Source organism: Xyrauchen texanus, chromosome 28, assembly GCF_025860055.1.
Source record: "Xyrauchen texanus isolate HMW12.3.18 chromosome 28, RBS_HiC_50CHRs, whole genome shotgun sequence".
In the NCBI taxonomy this organism is placed as follows: domain Eukaryota; kingdom Metazoa; phylum Chordata; class Actinopteri; order Cypriniformes; family Catostomidae; genus Xyrauchen; species Xyrauchen texanus.
This window is the reverse complement of record NC_068303.1, coordinates 21,923,187-21,940,772: the sequence shown is the minus strand read 5'-3', so window position 1 is coordinate 21,940,772 and position 17,586 is coordinate 21,923,187. Positions and strand designations below refer to the sequence as shown.

The window sequence follows — 17,586 nt, the reverse complement described above, 5'->3', positions numbered from 1 at the left end:
CAAGTTAAATCCAATTCAATGGCTTACCTGTTGGCAACAGCGTTCAATGCTTCCATGAATTCCATGTATCTCTCCTCATCCTCAAAGTTGCAGGTGTTGGCCAAGATGTCTAAGTACTGCTTATTCCAGCGCATGTCTAGCAGTATCCTGTAGTCATCTGGTATTGAAATATTTGAACAGTGATGGTCACTTAAGAGTGTAGTTTTCAAAAGTCAACAGTTTTGAATTTAATCTTTCTTTTACTTTAACATTTACTCGGGAATACCTACAATCAAACTCACTAACAGCCTTACTTTTAAAGGCAAGGAAACAGCAATCCCAACTTCCACAATGCGACGTCAAAAAGAATATTCAGCAAAAAAATTTACAAGGCGGTACTTGTCTTTATCCATCATGATTTGAATGGACTACATGGTACAGCCCGAAGCCATTTGTTTTGAGAATAATGGCTGGCTGATGAAGTTATTGGCTGGCTAGCCGGCTCAGCCAAAACCTAAATGGCTGCTGCAGCCGCCAAACTATTCATAGCTGCAAATGGCTGAAGCTGCCACTTCATGTCTACAGATGTCTATGTTATACTGATTTACTAGATCTCAATATTTCCAAGCAATGCATGGCTTACACTATATTTCTACAAAATCCAATACAATGTAATAAAGAAAACACCAGATTTTACTTTCACAACGTATGTACATATTTATTTTGTAGTCTGTATGCTACTAAACATTTTCAAATAGCCTACAATGTGTTGTGTTTAGGCTAAATGTATGTAGGCTAAGTTGTATACAATAACTTGGCATTATCATGGATGAAGCTTATCATATTACACCTTGATTAAGAACGCAAACTTTTGTTGAATTTATGAGAAATCTACAGACGCTAAACAGACGAAGTGTAGTAAAATAAAGACCTAAATGTGTATTTCATACTTTTTTCACCACAAGTCTGAAAGAAGACATGTTATTGAAGACAAATATCCAAAAATCTCAAAATTGACCAGTAAAAAAAACAATTTTTTGCCTGCCGTGTCTCGCCTTAATATAAACACACACTGTTATCAGTATTATTTTGGACAAAGTTTTGCACATTTCACTTCAATGTACACTGAAGCATGCGTCGTGAATTAGCAATGTGGAAACGGTGGTTTGTTACTGCAGTAATATCACGTTCAGTGCTATAAATCCCTCCGTTCCAGAATATTTGGTTCATAACATCAATCTTTGATTCAGGTGTTTGTGCAACCGTGCCCTGAAGATTTAACAAAAGTCTGGGTAGGCCTAAGTTAAAAAAAAAAAAGGAAGTAGGAATTAGGAAAGTATGTGAGAAGTGAGATCAAAATTACCTTGCTTGCTTCTTTCCGCCATTTCACCTCAGTGCGAGAAAAAAATGAATCGCTTCTTCTGTACGGAAAACGAGCAATTTTAATTGGTCGTCAATTCACTGTGAGTCTGTGTATCGTAGCAACGGGCACAAGACTGCGCTGTTATGAATCCCGTGTGAAAATAGATCTCGTGTATTGTTTATATATTTCGTGTGTGTATGTCTCCCCGCGACCCTGTACACAGGATAAGCGGTTGACGATGGATGGATGGATGGATGTGTATGTCTCTATGTGATAGAATTATTATTTGATGCAAATAATTCTAGCCAGCTCAGCCAAACTTTATCAGATGGCGGCTCAATTTGGCTTACGAAATTATTGGCTGGCGGCGGCTGAAATTCTAAATGGCGCAAATGGCGGCGCCTGGCGGCGGCTTCGGGGTCTACTACATGGTCTTTTTGTAAAGATTAAGCATTGGAGTGGTGGTGGCATAGTGGGCTAAAGCACAGAACTGGTAAGCAGAAGCTTGCAAGTTCGATCACCACAGCCACCACCATTGTGTCCTTGAGCAAGACACTTAACTCCAGGTTGCTCCGGGGGGATTGCCTCTGTAATAAGTGCACAGTAAGTAGCTTTGGATAAAAGCATCTACCAAATGCATAAATGTAAATGCAAAATTTCAAAAGATTTTGTTTCCTAAAGTAATGTGCATAGATGAGTAGTGCACAATAAGACCAGGGGCATTTATAAAGTGCACAAGGTCAATTTTGATTTCAAGTTGTCTTTAATTGTATATACGTATGTATGTACTGTACCTGTACTGTGAGGCTGCAGGAGCTCTGCCAGACATTTGCCTTTACCGATGAGCTTGCTGCTGAATACGGCCTTCAGCGCTGTACAGCCTGCATCCAACTGCATCAAGGCTGCATCTGCAATAAAAAAAATCTGATCTCTGAACTGCGATAAATTATGGGGGAAATCTGCATGCAATTCCACATCATGCTCTATCAGACTCATTATATAAAGGCATTTTTACCCCTATATAGCTTACCTGGTGCATATTTGTACATTTTAGCGAGGTAGGAGAGCCAGCTAGTTCTGAGGACCCAGTCACCATGAGAGGCTCTCTCTGTCAGTATTTTGACTGCCGTCGGGAGGAGGCACAGTGCATTCTCTGCTCCCTCGTCTAGTGCTCCACCTCCAGAAAACTGCAGACCGTCCAGCACAGCGCCACTTTGCATGGCTCTCTGGAGGTCAACCAGGCTCAGTGGACGACCCCTGGATGAGCAAATATGAGAGTATTAACACAAATTAAGCTTACAATGGCCAGTTATGATATAAAAAATTATTAGTTTTGAGTTCTGACCTTTTCCCGTAAAGGCTTAGAGTGTTGAGGCAGAAAAGAAGGACCTGTCCATCTCTCTGGACACTAGAGAAACACGAGTCTTCAGTGCACAGAAGGGCTGAGGGGATGCGGTCTGGCCACACACCTGTACACAGCAGCCCACTGCCCCAGTCCTCAGAGTCCAGCACTGCCAGCTGCCTCTCTATGACTTCCTGTGCCAGCTGAGAAAAGAGGTCAAACGTGTGGTTGCTTAAGAAAAAAATTCATTTGTGGAATTATGGCATTACCCTGCATTTGGGTAGTTGATGCATAACATTGTTTATACAGTAAATCAAATTCCATAGACAAAGATTTTAGGTTAAAATTTATATAAATCACATAAGGCTTCTTTTTGCCATCATTAGTTCATTTGAAATGATCCTACAGTGTGACCAATGAATACTTCCATGTAGTCCATGTAGTCTCTCAATTAATATATGGTCGTAAAAGCTTTTGAAAATGTTAAAATAACGATCAAAACGCTGTTTAAAATAGTTTTAGATAGAGCTTAACATTAGTCATTCTGCAAGACATTAAGTATTTTATGTCAACTACCCATATAAAAAAATACCCAGAAAGAATTCTACCCTATATTACCCAATGAAAATACTTTTCATTTTTAGATTATAATATATTAAACGTCTTCAAAACCCACAGACAAACTGTAAAACAAGCACTTCTGAGTTAATGCCATATGTGTATGTACTAATCATTGGTGGAAAGCACTTGTGGAAAGCACTACATGTCATAAGAACATGCACTCAGACAGTGGTGTGTTTGGCATGCATGAAAACCATCTATGTACCTGCTGGTTAGTGATGTTACGCTGACAGAAAGCATATGCCTCTCCACAGGCCTGAAGAAGAGCACTGGGCAGATCCACTCCTCTCTGAAGCTGACTGGACAACAGAGATGCAGCATAGAGTAGAGAGGACATGGAGGACGCAGGTGAATCTGAAGTAGGTTGAAAAGAGAATATCCATTAAAACATTTCTAAATAATGAACCAAAAATGTAACAGTCAAACCCACCTATATATGTGGGTAATTACGGTATGCTTTCTATAAAAAAATAAATAAATAAATAAATTAAAAAAAAAAGGGAAAGCTTGATTCAATCATAGACGCACCCCATATGGCCCTCTTGATTTCTGAATGGACGGAGATGAGGAGGTCACACACACAGTCTCCTGTCACTCCCAGGGTATGTAAAACCATCTTTAGATCCAGAGCATCCCAGCACAAGCCCTCATGCTCGCCAGGGATGTAGATCTCAACACCTCGGTTCCTCATGGCTCGAGAAATTTCACCATTTGCAGGATCCATAGTAAGAAACAACCTGAAAAGCAATGTCTTATAGGAGTTACCAAAAAATAGGTTTCAACAGGACTATACTTGCACATGGCTAAATCAGATCTACTAAAAAAAAAAATTTCAGAATCTTGGTCCTCTTGAGAAAGGCCATGTCTTAAATGATACCCTGCTCCTCTACATCAAAATATTGCTCCACGGGCTGTTGGGTAATAGTCCGATGTGGAGTCTGTACCAGTTTGGGCTCGACCAATGGCCGCATCAAGAGAAATTAGTGACCACAAAGGGGTCGTGAGCACCATCCTGAATCATGAAATGATAAATGGGACACCCTACTTTCTCGTGGACTTTACAGATGCAGGTGAGCGAATCCAAATAAAGTGCGGCATTTGGGACAGAGCCAATAATGTTTAAAACAGTTAAGCAAGAATTGTTGTCCGTTTGTTTCACTTTGATTGTACCTGAAGTTAGGGTGGGGGGTGATTGTGGGCGTGGTTCCATCAATGATTCCTCGTTCATTAATTGTTAATGACCCACCAGGTTCCAGGAGGGCATTGAGTCGATCCAACACCGAGGGGCTAAAAACATAACATTTAATATGAAAGGTGTCAGTTAAAAAAAATAACACTTTCTGGAATTCTTGATTTCTAATTGGGGGGAATAAATAAAAAAACAGCATTCTGGTTTAAAATAATTTTGCATAATGACTGTTAAAACTGTATAATTGAATGTTGTCCCTAGCAATCAATCACCTACACTGTGATCATTTTTGGTCATAGATCTCTAGTCTTGTGTTTAAGCTGACCTGCAGAAGTTGACATTGTCCATGAGCAGCCAGTCTCCAGTCTGCAATGCCTGCACTAGTGTTCCATCCAGCCACTCAAAACCACCATGAGTCCAGCCGTCCTGTATCTGTGCCAAGCGCTCCTTCAGTAGAGTAAAGTCCATCTGCAGCTTTGACATGTCTGCAGAGTTAAGTAGATATTACATGATTGAAACACACATTGCTATCAATGGATTATATAAATTACATGAAACATCTTATGTTTTTGCTCTCAGGAGTAGTTTCTTATACCCTCAAAATGTACAGTGTCCTTACCTGTTAAGACCTTGAGTTTGGTATTGAGTTTATGTAGCAGAACAATTATGACCTCCAGCTTGTTTAGGGCCTCAAACGTGACCGTGCCCTCAGTAGTATCCAGACCCTCCTCTCTCAGCCAGCAGCGGAATCCGCTCCATGTACTCAACAGAAACTCTGTATCCTGCACCGCCCCATCCAATGACATCAGACCTCGCCTGGTCACCATGGCAACCACGTAGTCCATGCTCTCCAAGACCTGCTGCCATGGACGAATGATGTCCACCTAGAAAAATTCAATAGGTTAATAAGACATACATAATGGTTTCCCAAAAAATATATTGTCATTTATTCACCCTCATGCTGTTTTAAGCGTGTATTAAGCCCAAAGTTAATCATTGTTAAATCGCAGATTTTGAAAGTGCTGAAATTTGACACAATACATCATTTTTTCCTGTCAAAATTCATTTATTTCCTTAGAAAAGAAAACAAAATATGTAATAATATAATGCTTTATTATCATTTTCCAAACCAAGCCTTCCACAGTATAAAGATATAAATGCACTAAATAGCACCAATTCAAGTAACATTTTATGTTTCCCAAAGAATAAGTTTGACTAATTTAAAGAACTAGTCCCAAAATAGGTTGCATAATCATTGCAATGGGCAAAAAAATCTCTTAAACTCTCTTCATCTTCAATATTAATCTGTCGGTAGACTGTGGCTATTGTGAAGTCGTGTTCATGCTTCACATCAAGGTGTCAACGTCAAGTGCCGCTTTGGACTCCACATGAAAAACGCTTGCAGATTGTACACAGCAACTAGGTGTTCGTGTCAAAACTGAAGAATACTTTGGGCTTTACTTAGATGATGTTAGGCAGAATGACAGCCTCAGTCACCATTCACATCCATTATATGGATAAAGTTAATTGTGACTGACACTAACATAATCACTTTAAAGAATCCATAAGACAGACACCAACATGATAGCTGCATTTGTTACTGACCTGCTCAAAGCCACCAAGTAGCTCGGTAGTATCCATGGCGCTGTTCATGGCCATGACCCTCAGTCTATGTCCTGTTAACAGTGCGAGCAGATGCACTAGACTGCTCTTTCCACTTGCAGAGGGACCCACCAGTATGGCCATCCAGCCCATCTCCACACACTTCATCAGAGCCTCCAGCGGATGCAAACACTGGTGGGTGATGGAGAGAGGAGGATCCAGAGCAACAGGTGCTCCTCCACTACGCTGGAGGACTGAGTAACCCAACTGCATGTGTGTGTGAGAGAGAGAGAGACAAGGATCACACCCAATGCTTCTTAGGACAATAAGAGTTTTCATTATGTGTACTACATACAAGTTCATTGTTGGTACAGTATATTACTTTTCTGACAAACCTGCAGATTCAAAGGTGTGATATAGAACTGTCTGGAACCCAAATATGGCTCAAAGTCTTCCCCAAAAACCTTTCTAAATACAGCTAATACCTGAGGATAAAAATAAATTCACATCATTGATCAACAGGAGTATCATCAGATTTCATTTTGACAGATTATGGCTATTATTGCAAAATAAACCCCAGACAAGGTTTCATGACCAAGGGGTTTATTCTGCGATAATGAATATTCATTATTTTGCTTATTACACAGCTACTTACCAAATACATAAACTCAAGGACATGAAATATTGATTTGAGTTTAATTTGTTTTATTATTATTTTAGATTAGTTTAAAGGTGCTGTAAACGATTTTGTCATGGAAAGGTATGCAAAAATATTCCTACCCCCTGAGAGATATTGAAATAAGTGTTGTAAGATATCTCACCTGTTTCGGTGACAGCTCTAGACTCCGTAAACAGCGAACAAAAATGTAACTCTTTAGACCTGTCAATCACTTTGCATGTTATCATAGTGTTGTAGTTGCAGCGAATTATTAAAATGTATTGCCATTTTTAAGACATGTTGTTCATAATAGTTGAGGGCACTATTCTGCTGCTGTTGTTTTTAACAAACGTTTCCGCATGATGTCGGTCTCAATAAAGCTAATTTGGTATATTTGGAGTACGGGGTTTTGGAAAAAGGGTTGTGGCTAATCCAAAGGCTCAGTCTTGTGGAAGTAGAATGGCTAAAAATAACTTGCAGCACCTTTAAGCTCTTACAAAAGAAATAAATAGCCAATAATAATAATAATAATAATAATTGCAACAGGATGAATGCAGCAACAATTTAACAGAACTTTAATCTAAGTAACTTTTTCTATATACTAGCTAGATACCATATTTACAGTGCATTTAGAAAGTATTCAGACCCCTACGTTTTTTTTTTTTCACATTTTGCCATGTTGCAGCCTTATGCTAAAATGCTTTAAATTCTAATTTTTTTCACATCAATCTACACTCCATACCATATAATGACAAAGCAAAAAAAGATTTTTGATAACTTTTTAAAAAGAACATTTATTAAAAAGAAAAAACAGAAATATCACATTGACATATGTATTTAGACCCTTTGATGACACTATGACACTTGAAATTTAGCTCAGGTGCATCTAATTTCTCTGGATCATCTTTGAGATGTTTCTACACTTTGACTGGAGTCCACCTGTGGCAAATTAAATTGATTGGGTATGATTTGGAACACACACACACACACACACACACACACACACACACCTGTTTATACACACCTGTCTCACAGCTGAAAATGCATGTCAGAGCAAAAACAAAGCCATGAGGTCAAAGGAACTTCCTGCAGAGTTCAGAGACAGGAATGCATCCAGGCACTGATCTGGGGAAGGCTTCAAAACAATTTCGGCTAACCCTGAAGTTTCCAAAGAGAAAAGAGGCCACCATAATTCTTAAATGGTAGAAGTTTGAAACAACCAGGAATCTTCCTAAAGCTGGCTGCCCAGCCAAACTGAGCAATCGGGGGAGAAGGGCCTTGGTAAAAGAGGTGACCAAGAGCCCAATGGTCACTCTGGTTGAGCACCATGTGTGGAGATGGGAGAAACTTGCATAAGGACAACCATCACTGCAACACTCCACCAATCTGGACTTTATGGCAGAGTGGCCAGACAGAAGCCTCTCCTCAGTGCAAGACACATACAAAAAGCACCTAAAGGAGCCTCAGACTGTAAGAAACAAAATTCTCTGGTCTGATGAAATGAAGATTGAACTGTTTGGCCTAAATTCCAAGCATCATATCTGGAGAAAACCAGGCACTGCTCATCACCAGCACAATATCACCCCAACGGTGAAGCATGGTGGTGGTAGCTGTGGGGGTGTTTTTCAGTGGCAGGTACTGGGGGACTGGTCATTGTTGAAGGAAAGCTGAACGCAGCAAAATACAAAGATTTGCTTAATGAAAACCAGGTCCAGAGCGCTCAGGACCTCAGACTGGGCCAAAGGTTCACTTTCCAACAGAACAATGACCCTAAGCACACAGCCAAGACAACACAAGAGTGGCTTAGGGACTGTGAATGTCCTTGAGTGGCCCAGCAAGAGCTTGGACATGAACCCAATCTAACATCTCTGAGAGACCTGAAAATGGCCATCCACCGACGGTCCCCATCCAAACTGACAGAGCTTGAGAGGATCGGCAGAGAAGAATGGGAGAAAATCCCCAAATCCTGGTGTGCAAAGCTTTTCGCATCATACCCAAAAAGACTGTAATCGCTGCCAAAGGTGCTTCAACAAAGTACCGAGATACTGAGGGGTCTGAATATTTTCTGAATGCACTGTAGCTACAATGTACCACATTGCCCTTTATTTTAAATTCTCTCTCATTCAGCTAATGGTTTTGAGTTTAACTATTATAACTTCTGTTGATATAAACAGATAAATTGTGGAGTGATACAAGAGACATGACAGTAGCACTGGTATTTTGCCATGGAAAACATTTAAATATACAGTTTAATGGTCATTAAATTCTGCACAATAGCATAATGACAAATCACAATCAAGTATTTCAGAGAGCTGTGTAACACATGGTAGCAACATTAGTGTGGCTACCTGCGCCTTGTCAGCCTCAGTCCTCATGCGGTCTGCATACACAAGTCCAACATGCTGGCCAGGGTTGAAGAAGCCTGGTGATTGGTCTGTCTGCATCAGCTGACACCAACGGAAGAGGTCACGGAGATTAAACTCCCATGGTCCTCCTTTCTGGCCCCACTTCCTCTCAACGGTCACCTCTTGGACAAGCTTAGAGAAGAAAATCAAAGTGTTAAAAAGATGCACATAGGAAATAGCTAACTTGTCAATCAAAAGATTAACCAAAAAATTCAACGGGGGAGTGAGGCGTCTTCCTCTTACACGGTTGCTGAACTGCACCATTTTTGAGACGATTCTGTTGTCAATGTTAGGAAAGATGGAGTCACCAATGAACTGCATGTCTTCACTGGTTAGTGCATCCACATATACCTGAATCAGGTGAGCATAGAATGCAAATCAATGTACACCACAATCATTAGTGTATTTGTACATGTATTTTGGTCCTCTCATTTTATGTCCAACATTTCAGACCATGACATACAAAAGAATACAATCTACTACAATATTATCATATATTAATGTTGTCTGTAAAATAGAGGACCACCTTTAAAACAGATTTTTATCTGTTTCTTTGCCCAGACCCCACCCAGACGCCATATTTAACATTTTAAACAGAGATATTGGATCATTAGTTTTGCTCTTCTGAAAAAAAGAAATCAATCCTAGTTTTTATTCAAGGTTTTCTGCTTTTTTTGTCATTGCTATAGGTAAATATTTACCTGAGTGAATCTGTTAAGGAAAGATTTAGGAAGGCCCTTGCGTCCGCCACCCTGAGTGAAAGGGTTCTGGCAGCCAAAGATCTTGGTCTTCTCTTGTTGAACATGGAAGCTCATACCCAGCTCAGGGATGTAGATCTCAGCTCGATGATCGAAGCAAGCGTTAAGGCCCTCCAGCACTGACTGAGAGGCCAGATTCAGCTGTGGAAGGGAACAATCAGCAATTAAAGCTACTCAACTAATTTAGAGGCAGATTTAACAAAAACATAAAGTCCGACTGGAAAATAGAGTGACAAACATCCATCAACCATTCATATGTACCTCATCTAGAACAATCCAATGTCCTGCTTTCAGCCCAGCAAGGAGAGGACCATCACGCCAAGCAAACTCCCCCCCTTTACCCCCTTCAACTGGCAGGTCTGTCCCAAACAGATCTGTAACATCCTGCGCAGAGAGGACAAAACAGCACACTTATATAACTTTTCATTTTGACATCCCATCAGTGGCTCACAGAGTCTGTGTAGTTTGTGTTTCTCATAATCTTTTAAAGATTTTATAGAACATTTATGCTTTGTTAACCTAAATACACATATGTACAAAAAAAGGATCAAGATAATATGCTTGTAGCTTTCTTGATTTGATTCTATACAATGTGCTGAAGAAAAAGTCTTTAAACTTCTGACATACTGTTTGTTCAGAGAGGTTGATCCTAACAAGGTGGTTCCCAGAGGCCTTGGCAAGAGCAGTGACCAGGCTGGTCTTGCCCACTCCAGGTGAGCCCTCTAAAAGTATAGGTCTATGAAGCTTTAGTGCCCGCAGAATCCTTTGAGCATTCACTGCAGTGGTGCCCGCACTCAAGGCATAGTCCGACAGATTCCTGCACTCACTCTCAGCACCTGTGAGAAGATTAGGAGTCAGTGTGATTGTATAAAATGCTATAATTCCTAGTCTATAGGGAATAAAACATTGCTTTCAAACCATAGTACAGTGAAAGTGTCAAATGGTACTACCACAGAACTGAATGATTACCATAATCATGTGCCATTGTATCTACATGGTACTCCAAAGAATAATGTGGTACTTTTAGTAAAATGGTAGTACATGGTACTTTTTTTTGTCATTGAAGCAAGAAAGGAATAGCTAGGCCATTATTTAAAAAGTAAAAAATTAAATGGTCAGATCAAATTTTAGGGAAATTTTCACCTGCTGCTATGTAGAAGGGGTCAATGCCAAAAAAATCTTCACCCCACTGGGGCTCTCTGGAGACGGTGGTGTCATAGACTCCTAGCGCATCCTGCATCTCTTCATCCAGCTCAGTAATTCTGCTCAATCTCTTCTCCAGGTAGTTCAGACATGCCTTCCGTGCCACCAGCGCATTCTCTGCTGCAGACACTGTGGTTCCTGCATAAGAGAGAAGAAAACAAAGAGGCCATTAACAAGGATGTAAGGATTTTTTTTTTTTTTAAATCATCGAAGGAATTACAGTTACACAAAGTAAATTAATGGAAGGAATATTACATCAGTAAATACTTGAAAATAATGAAATTATACAGCATTTATTTTATTTTAAAATGGTATTCCTAGTGTCCTTCCCCTGATATTTGACTGATCAAAATTGTTTGTCAACTAAACGATTGAACGGTGGAATGTTAGAATACTTGAAGTGTTACAGAATATATTTTCAGAATTTTGTCCTACTGTATAAAACCAAATACAGCAAAATAGGAAAAAAATTTAGTAACTTTTTCCTAATAAAATAAAAAAAATGTACACACAAAGAAAGTATGTACACTTGTGAGATGAAGACATCAGTCCGCAAAGTTGAGATCAAATGACCAGCTGCTTTATCTCTGTAATGTTATTAGACACTTTGGGTTTGCAGAATAAACGGTTCATGGCTGACTGCAAATAGGGCATTTTGACAATGGCATCTGTAACTGAAGACTTTTAATTTTGAGTGATGGTGCAGCTATGGCGAAAGGTGTCAGTATAAAGTCCAAGACCACTGTCGTATTAGCCAGTGAAACATTAAATTACTAAGTGTACCTCTAAGTTCTTAATCACTTTGGTGGTAAATTGGTACCAAAAGAAGAAAAAAAACCATGTCTCTTCTCCCACCTGAGCCAATTCCATCCACATACACAAGGCATGCCGCATGAATAAAGGCTGTTATGGTGTCCAGTCTAAGATCCCATTCTGGTTCCTCTTCCTCCATCTCGCCCATTGTCATGAAGCCATCCTCGTCCCTCTCACACACAGTGTTCATAAAGTTCACCCATGAAAGAATGTCTCGCACGCTTAGAATACACCGCCGTCCAAACTCCTGATTGGTCAGCCAGTCGATGAAGTCCAACATGAGCTCTGCTACGTCTTTACCTGGAGTGGGAAGAGAGGAGACAATTATCAACATGCTTTGGCAATATAAAGGCTTTTCCAGTTCTTAAAAGGGAAAAAAGATTGTGAGCCTGATTGTGAAATTATTTACTGTATACAGTATAAAGGCATATACTGTAGTGCAATAACTACACTATACAGGATGTAATTACGTAAAGTAAAAACATTTCCAGATTATTGACCAGTTGCACATCAAAAACACTACAAATGCACAGACAAAGTTGGACACCATAGAAAATGGGAAGACATATCTCTCAAATGAAAAAATTTGATTCACTATTCACTTTCATTGCATTTTTTTTCTCCATACAATGAAAGTAAACGGTGACTGAGACTAACATTCTACCAAACATCCTCTTTTGTGTTTCACAGAGAGATTGTTATTTTATTGCTCTGTTTTTGTTGCAAATTGAGTCACCTTGGTGGTCATTCTGGTCTAGAGATAGTCCGGGCCGCAGGTTATGTTGGATGATCTGTATCAGATCATTGCGGCTGTTACTCTGGGGGCACCAAATCTCAGTGAATCTGTTCCTTAGTGCTGGAGACAGCTTTAAACAGACAAAAGGAAATCATGATCCATCAATCCATTTATTTCACTATTACTAAATATCTTTAGAGAATCCAACTAATGGCCATTGATACAGCGAAAATTGTTCAAACCTCAATGATATAATTGTTAGCCAAAATAATTCTCCATGAACTGACCTCTTTCTTTCCAAAGTCACCTCCAGGGTTCATGGTAGCAACAAGTCGGAACTTCTTGCCAGCGATGATGAGCTCAACATCATCATCATCTCCGCTGCCTTTCTCTGCCAGCACCAAAGATTTTTCAGTCTCCAACACACTATACAGAACACAGACACACACCCACAAAGTCACACAATTGCTTCAGGAATGAGAAGCGGCAGTATTCTTGATGTAGAAGTTTGATATATATATATGTATGTATGTATATATTAGGGTTGCAACGGTATGAGATTTTCACGGTATGATAACAGTCTCAGAAAATATCATGGTATATGGTATTACACAGTTACTTTTATTAGTGAAAACAGAAGGGTTATTTTATTTATTTATTTTTGAGCAAACACTTTATTATAATTGAAACTTGAAACCATTTATTTTATTGAAGTATGTGTAAAAAAAAAAGTCTCTCTTTTGAAAATAAAATAAATAGATAAAATAAGAAAGCTAACAGAATTATAAACATGATAAAAAATATCATGTACTTTTACATGTTATATAACTAAAGCATGTTAGTTTACATGTTATCATAGCATGTTAAATGAACTACTAAATGAAAAATAACATCAGCTGTGTGAGCTTTTAAAGAAATGTCCTATGATTATTTACAGTTAGCATATAATGTAGGTGCCCAACAGTGCAGCCAGACGGCTCCTGTCTGTACATTTAACTCATTGGTTCTCAACTGGTTTTGCTTCAGGACAGATTTTACATTGGAAATCAAGCGTCGACCTGCCATAGTAAAACCTAACCTGTATTTAATGTATCATGGTCGCATTTCCTTTTATGTTGCATAGTTTTGTTCATAGTTTTCCAGTACAAGGACATGCATCAAGTGACATTATTTTTGTTGTTGATGTCAACAACAAAATCTACAGGAAGTTTCTCTCCCCCCTTTAAAAATTGAAGAGCATATTTACTTATATGAGCCCATTATTATCCCGTTTTTACCTAATATTACATATTTATACACATATTACACAGAAGGAAAGGCTCCTCATTACCATGGGCAGTGTGCTAGTCTTAAATAATATTAATAATAATAATAATAAATTAATGTATTTATGAAAAATAAATACTAGCTGAAACACATCTTGAAACTTTAACTAAAACTGCCACTGTTGATATCAAATGAGATCTAATAGATTCTACCTTTAGATTACTTCATATGAAACTATAACATTTTCTTTTACTCATGTAAAATCCTGAAACAAATTTGTAAAGGTGATGGTGTGAAATTATATTAATATTGTAACTATTTTGTTTAAGGGGCCACATTGGGCTTTAAGTAGTGCATGGGGGGGGATACAATGTTCTGCATCGATTTGGTTTTTGTAACTTTTAAGCCCAGAAATAGTTGTGTACTCAATTTTCTGAAGTGTATCTGTGACTAATGGGACTATTCTGCAATTGCCTGAAGTATTGTATTGCTCTAGAAAGATAGATACATATCTATCAGGCATTAAAAAACTCAATAAAGGCGGAGATTATACATTTATTTTGCCATCTCTACTTCCCTGTTAATTTATTATTCAGTTTTAATAATAATTAAAAAAAATAAAAAAAATATAGAACTTTTAATGTTTGTCGCAAAGCGGGCGAGTTTACTTTGCACAAATAAAAAATACATTTACATATTCATCTCTGGCTTGCTTTTGCTTACATATTTTTTTGATTACCCCTCCATGTGTCAATTTTTATTACTTTTATATTTAATTTAATCACTGAGAAGGTTTACCAGCAAAATTAGTAGCACCAAACATCACGAGCAGCCTCAAAAATGGACACAGAGTAGCCGTATAACACTTTTCCTAGAGCAGAATATTGCACTACAGATCGCTAAATTTGTTCAAAGGGGAAAGCCAGATAGAAATAGCGCACTCGCGTGCATGGTTCATGGTTGCCAGATTGCACAATTTAAGTATAACATTAGACGGAATATTTCCAAAGTATAAATCTCAAACTGGGGGTGTTTAATCTCTTATCTGGCAACCCTGAGCATGTTAAACGCTTGTGGAGACACGTTAGGTCCCAATGCAAGTTAACTGAAATATCCAATGAAAAATAAAAACGCCTTCACGATAAATGAGCCGTGGGCCGTATGTTGCCCATGTCTGCTTTAGCTGTTAAGCTGTGCATGCAGACCTACAAAATATTAGGCAGGTGGTTTTAATGTTTTGACTGATCGGTGTGTATATATACTGTTTGGATGTAGAATTAGAAAACGGTACAGAGTCCTTAGTCCTAAATTTAAGTTGACACAGCGACTTGACAAAGATTTGAGGAATTGACTTCTTAATATTCTGTGTAAATCCACACCTGTTGAGTCTCTCCAGCACAGAGTCATCTGCCAGCGAGATCTCATCCATCAGAAACACACCATCCTGTTTCATTGCCAGGACCAGTGGTCCATCATTCCACTCAAACAGACGGCCGTCTTCTACATCAGCCTGAAAAATATTTAATGTCCAATCAAAATAAACAACAGCATTGATGAATACAGGTAATCAGATGTTAGTCTGAGAATGGGTTTAAATTTCAGTTCTAGATTCATAGGCTGCATTTACACCTTGCAGTCAAATGTGTCTCCACTGTGATCAGATATCCAATCAAAGTTACCTTAGCAAAAATAAAAACGCTACTTATATATTTAATCAGAGGCTATATAACTGATAATTCTCCATCGTATGATGGATAATTAAAATGCTTTTCATAACTTTGACAGTTAGAGTTTTACCTTCACGGAGCAATTTTTAATCAGCTACAAAAGCCAAATTTCAGGTCGCCAAAACAAATGAAATGATATTCATCTGAAAGTATGCTTCTCGTCTGAAAAGCACGAGGAAAGCCTGGTTTCACGTGAGTGATTGGAGGAGAAAGACAAGATATTCCAAGTGTATTTCAATTGAATAATTCATGGAATATTCTTCATGGTTCTGGTGACAAGACTGCAAGATGGCAGTGTCTGTTGCATTCTTTGCATTGCATACAGCCACAATACAGCATATTAACAATGGATGACTATAGCATAACCTCATCACATAATTAATTACTTACATAGGTTTATCCGGTTAACGAAAACACATTTGCACCTTCTTTGAATATGGTCAGAATCTGACCCTGACCACCTCTGAATGTGGTTTCAATGATTCGATCACAATGTGTCATGGTGGATTTATACCAGGCATTTAATGTGGTCAAGTGCTATCCTATAGTGATCCGATCATTAAAAGCACATGTTAATGCAAGGTGCAAATAGGGCATCCTGACTCAATAATCTGAAGATATCTATATTGTACCTGTTGTGTTCCAGTATGACGAACAGGTCGGAGGCCACCAAGAAAGTCAGACGTCTCCATATGTAAATGGCAGTTAAGGGAGAAAAATTTCTGACCGGCTAGAGCTGCAAACAGCTGGCAGATAGTTGTCTTGCCACATCTGCAGGTGAGGAGAGGAAAAATTAGAGCCAAATGAGCTTTAGCCATTTGATGGCCTATTTTCAAATAAGTTAAGTCAGTAAAAGTTTTACAGATGCAAAGAAGTGGCTTGACTTCTTAAGCTAAATTTTCTTTCCTTTGTTGACATATTTTCTTTTAAAATAGAAAGTTGGGTCATCAATATTTTGGTCTGATTCCCAGAAGAGATAAAATGTAGGTCTATATGTGCTAAAAGAAAACATCGACTTAAAGCTACAAAACCTTTTGATTTCATAGGATCTTTAAAGTGAATGTGAAAGAATGATTCTAAACAACTATACAAATTGTATTTCTAATGTAATAATTTAGATTGTAATATGCAGAACATTTTGATTAAAACATCACAGGACTTCTAACAAAGAATCTCCATAAGGACTCTATTATTAGAATGTAGAGGCAGTGTCATACTAGCTGGTCAGTTTTTGTCTCTCTGATTAGTAATGTACTCGATTTGGTTCAACTAAGGATTGCATCGCAGCTTACCCCGTGTCCCCTACAAGCAGGACAGGCTCTCCAAAACGAAGCGCTCGGCCCACAAGCACAGCCAGTCTCCTCATGCCTTGGGTCCACACCACATGACCAAACTCTTCAGGGACACCCGCAATACTGTCCACAAAAGGGCCTGCCAAAAGCAAAGCATCAATATATCAAACTGAGCCAAGCAAACCAATCATTATGGCCACTAGTAATACAGTGAGCTAATCAAACAGATCTGTGGGTAATGGGGAACATAATATACATATATATATATATATATATATATAATTAAATCGAGGAGATTTTACCATCACAAAGGACTATTTCAACCCAAAATTACATTTCTGTCATATTTACTCACATTCATGACATTGCAAGTGCATATCCTGGACACATGTTTTTCCATACAATTAAAGTGAATGAGGACAAGGGCAAATCCAAAATGTTAAAAAAAAAAAAAAAATCATACCTTTTTGTGTTCCTTAGAAAAAGAAAGTCATGCAGGTTTAGTATGATTTGAGGGTTAGTTTTAATTTTTGGTTGAACTACTCCTTTAACTTATCTGCATTGATGGAAAAGGTTCACAATGTTCAGTCAATAAACTCACACTCAAAACTAAAATTACATAAGAACATGCT

General features: G+C 38.5%; 1 protein-coding gene across 1 annotated transcript in view; it reads right to left on the bottom strand.

Annotated features, from left to right (window-relative positions):
* Positions 1–17,586, bottom strand: part of mdn1 (midasin AAA ATPase 1) — a 78,568-nt gene that overhangs the window by 35,839 nt on the left and 25,143 nt on the right. Inside the window, exons 29-51 of the mRNA XM_052096058.1 lie at positions 16,955–17,093; positions 16,295–16,433; positions 15,315–15,445; positions 12,957–13,095; positions 12,670–12,799; positions 11,976–12,233; positions 11,061–11,258; positions 10,545–10,753; positions 10,179–10,301; positions 9,861–10,058; positions 9,403–9,510; positions 9,103–9,291; positions 6,492–6,581; positions 6,100–6,363; positions 5,114–5,378; positions 4,820–4,979; positions 4,476–4,592; positions 3,834–4,042; positions 3,511–3,659; positions 2,688–2,887; positions 2,373–2,599; positions 2,137–2,250; positions 28–157 (exon numbers count right to left, since the gene is read on the bottom strand). Of these exons, the coding sequence (XP_051952018.1) occupies positions 28–157; positions 2,137–2,250; positions 2,373–2,599; positions 2,688–2,887; positions 3,511–3,659; positions 3,834–4,042; positions 4,476–4,592; positions 4,820–4,979; positions 5,114–5,378; positions 6,100–6,363; positions 6,492–6,581; positions 9,103–9,291; positions 9,403–9,510; positions 9,861–10,058; positions 10,179–10,301; positions 10,545–10,753; positions 11,061–11,258; positions 11,976–12,233; positions 12,670–12,799; positions 12,957–13,095; positions 15,315–15,445; positions 16,295–16,433; positions 16,955–17,093 (3,886 nt within the window). The remainder of the gene's footprint in view (positions 1–27; positions 158–2,136; positions 2,251–2,372; positions 2,600–2,687; positions 2,888–3,510; positions 3,660–3,833; positions 4,043–4,475; positions 4,593–4,819; positions 4,980–5,113; positions 5,379–6,099; positions 6,364–6,491; positions 6,582–9,102; positions 9,292–9,402; positions 9,511–9,860; positions 10,059–10,178; positions 10,302–10,544; positions 10,754–11,060; positions 11,259–11,975; positions 12,234–12,669; positions 12,800–12,956; positions 13,096–15,314; positions 15,446–16,294; positions 16,434–16,954; positions 17,094–17,586) is intronic.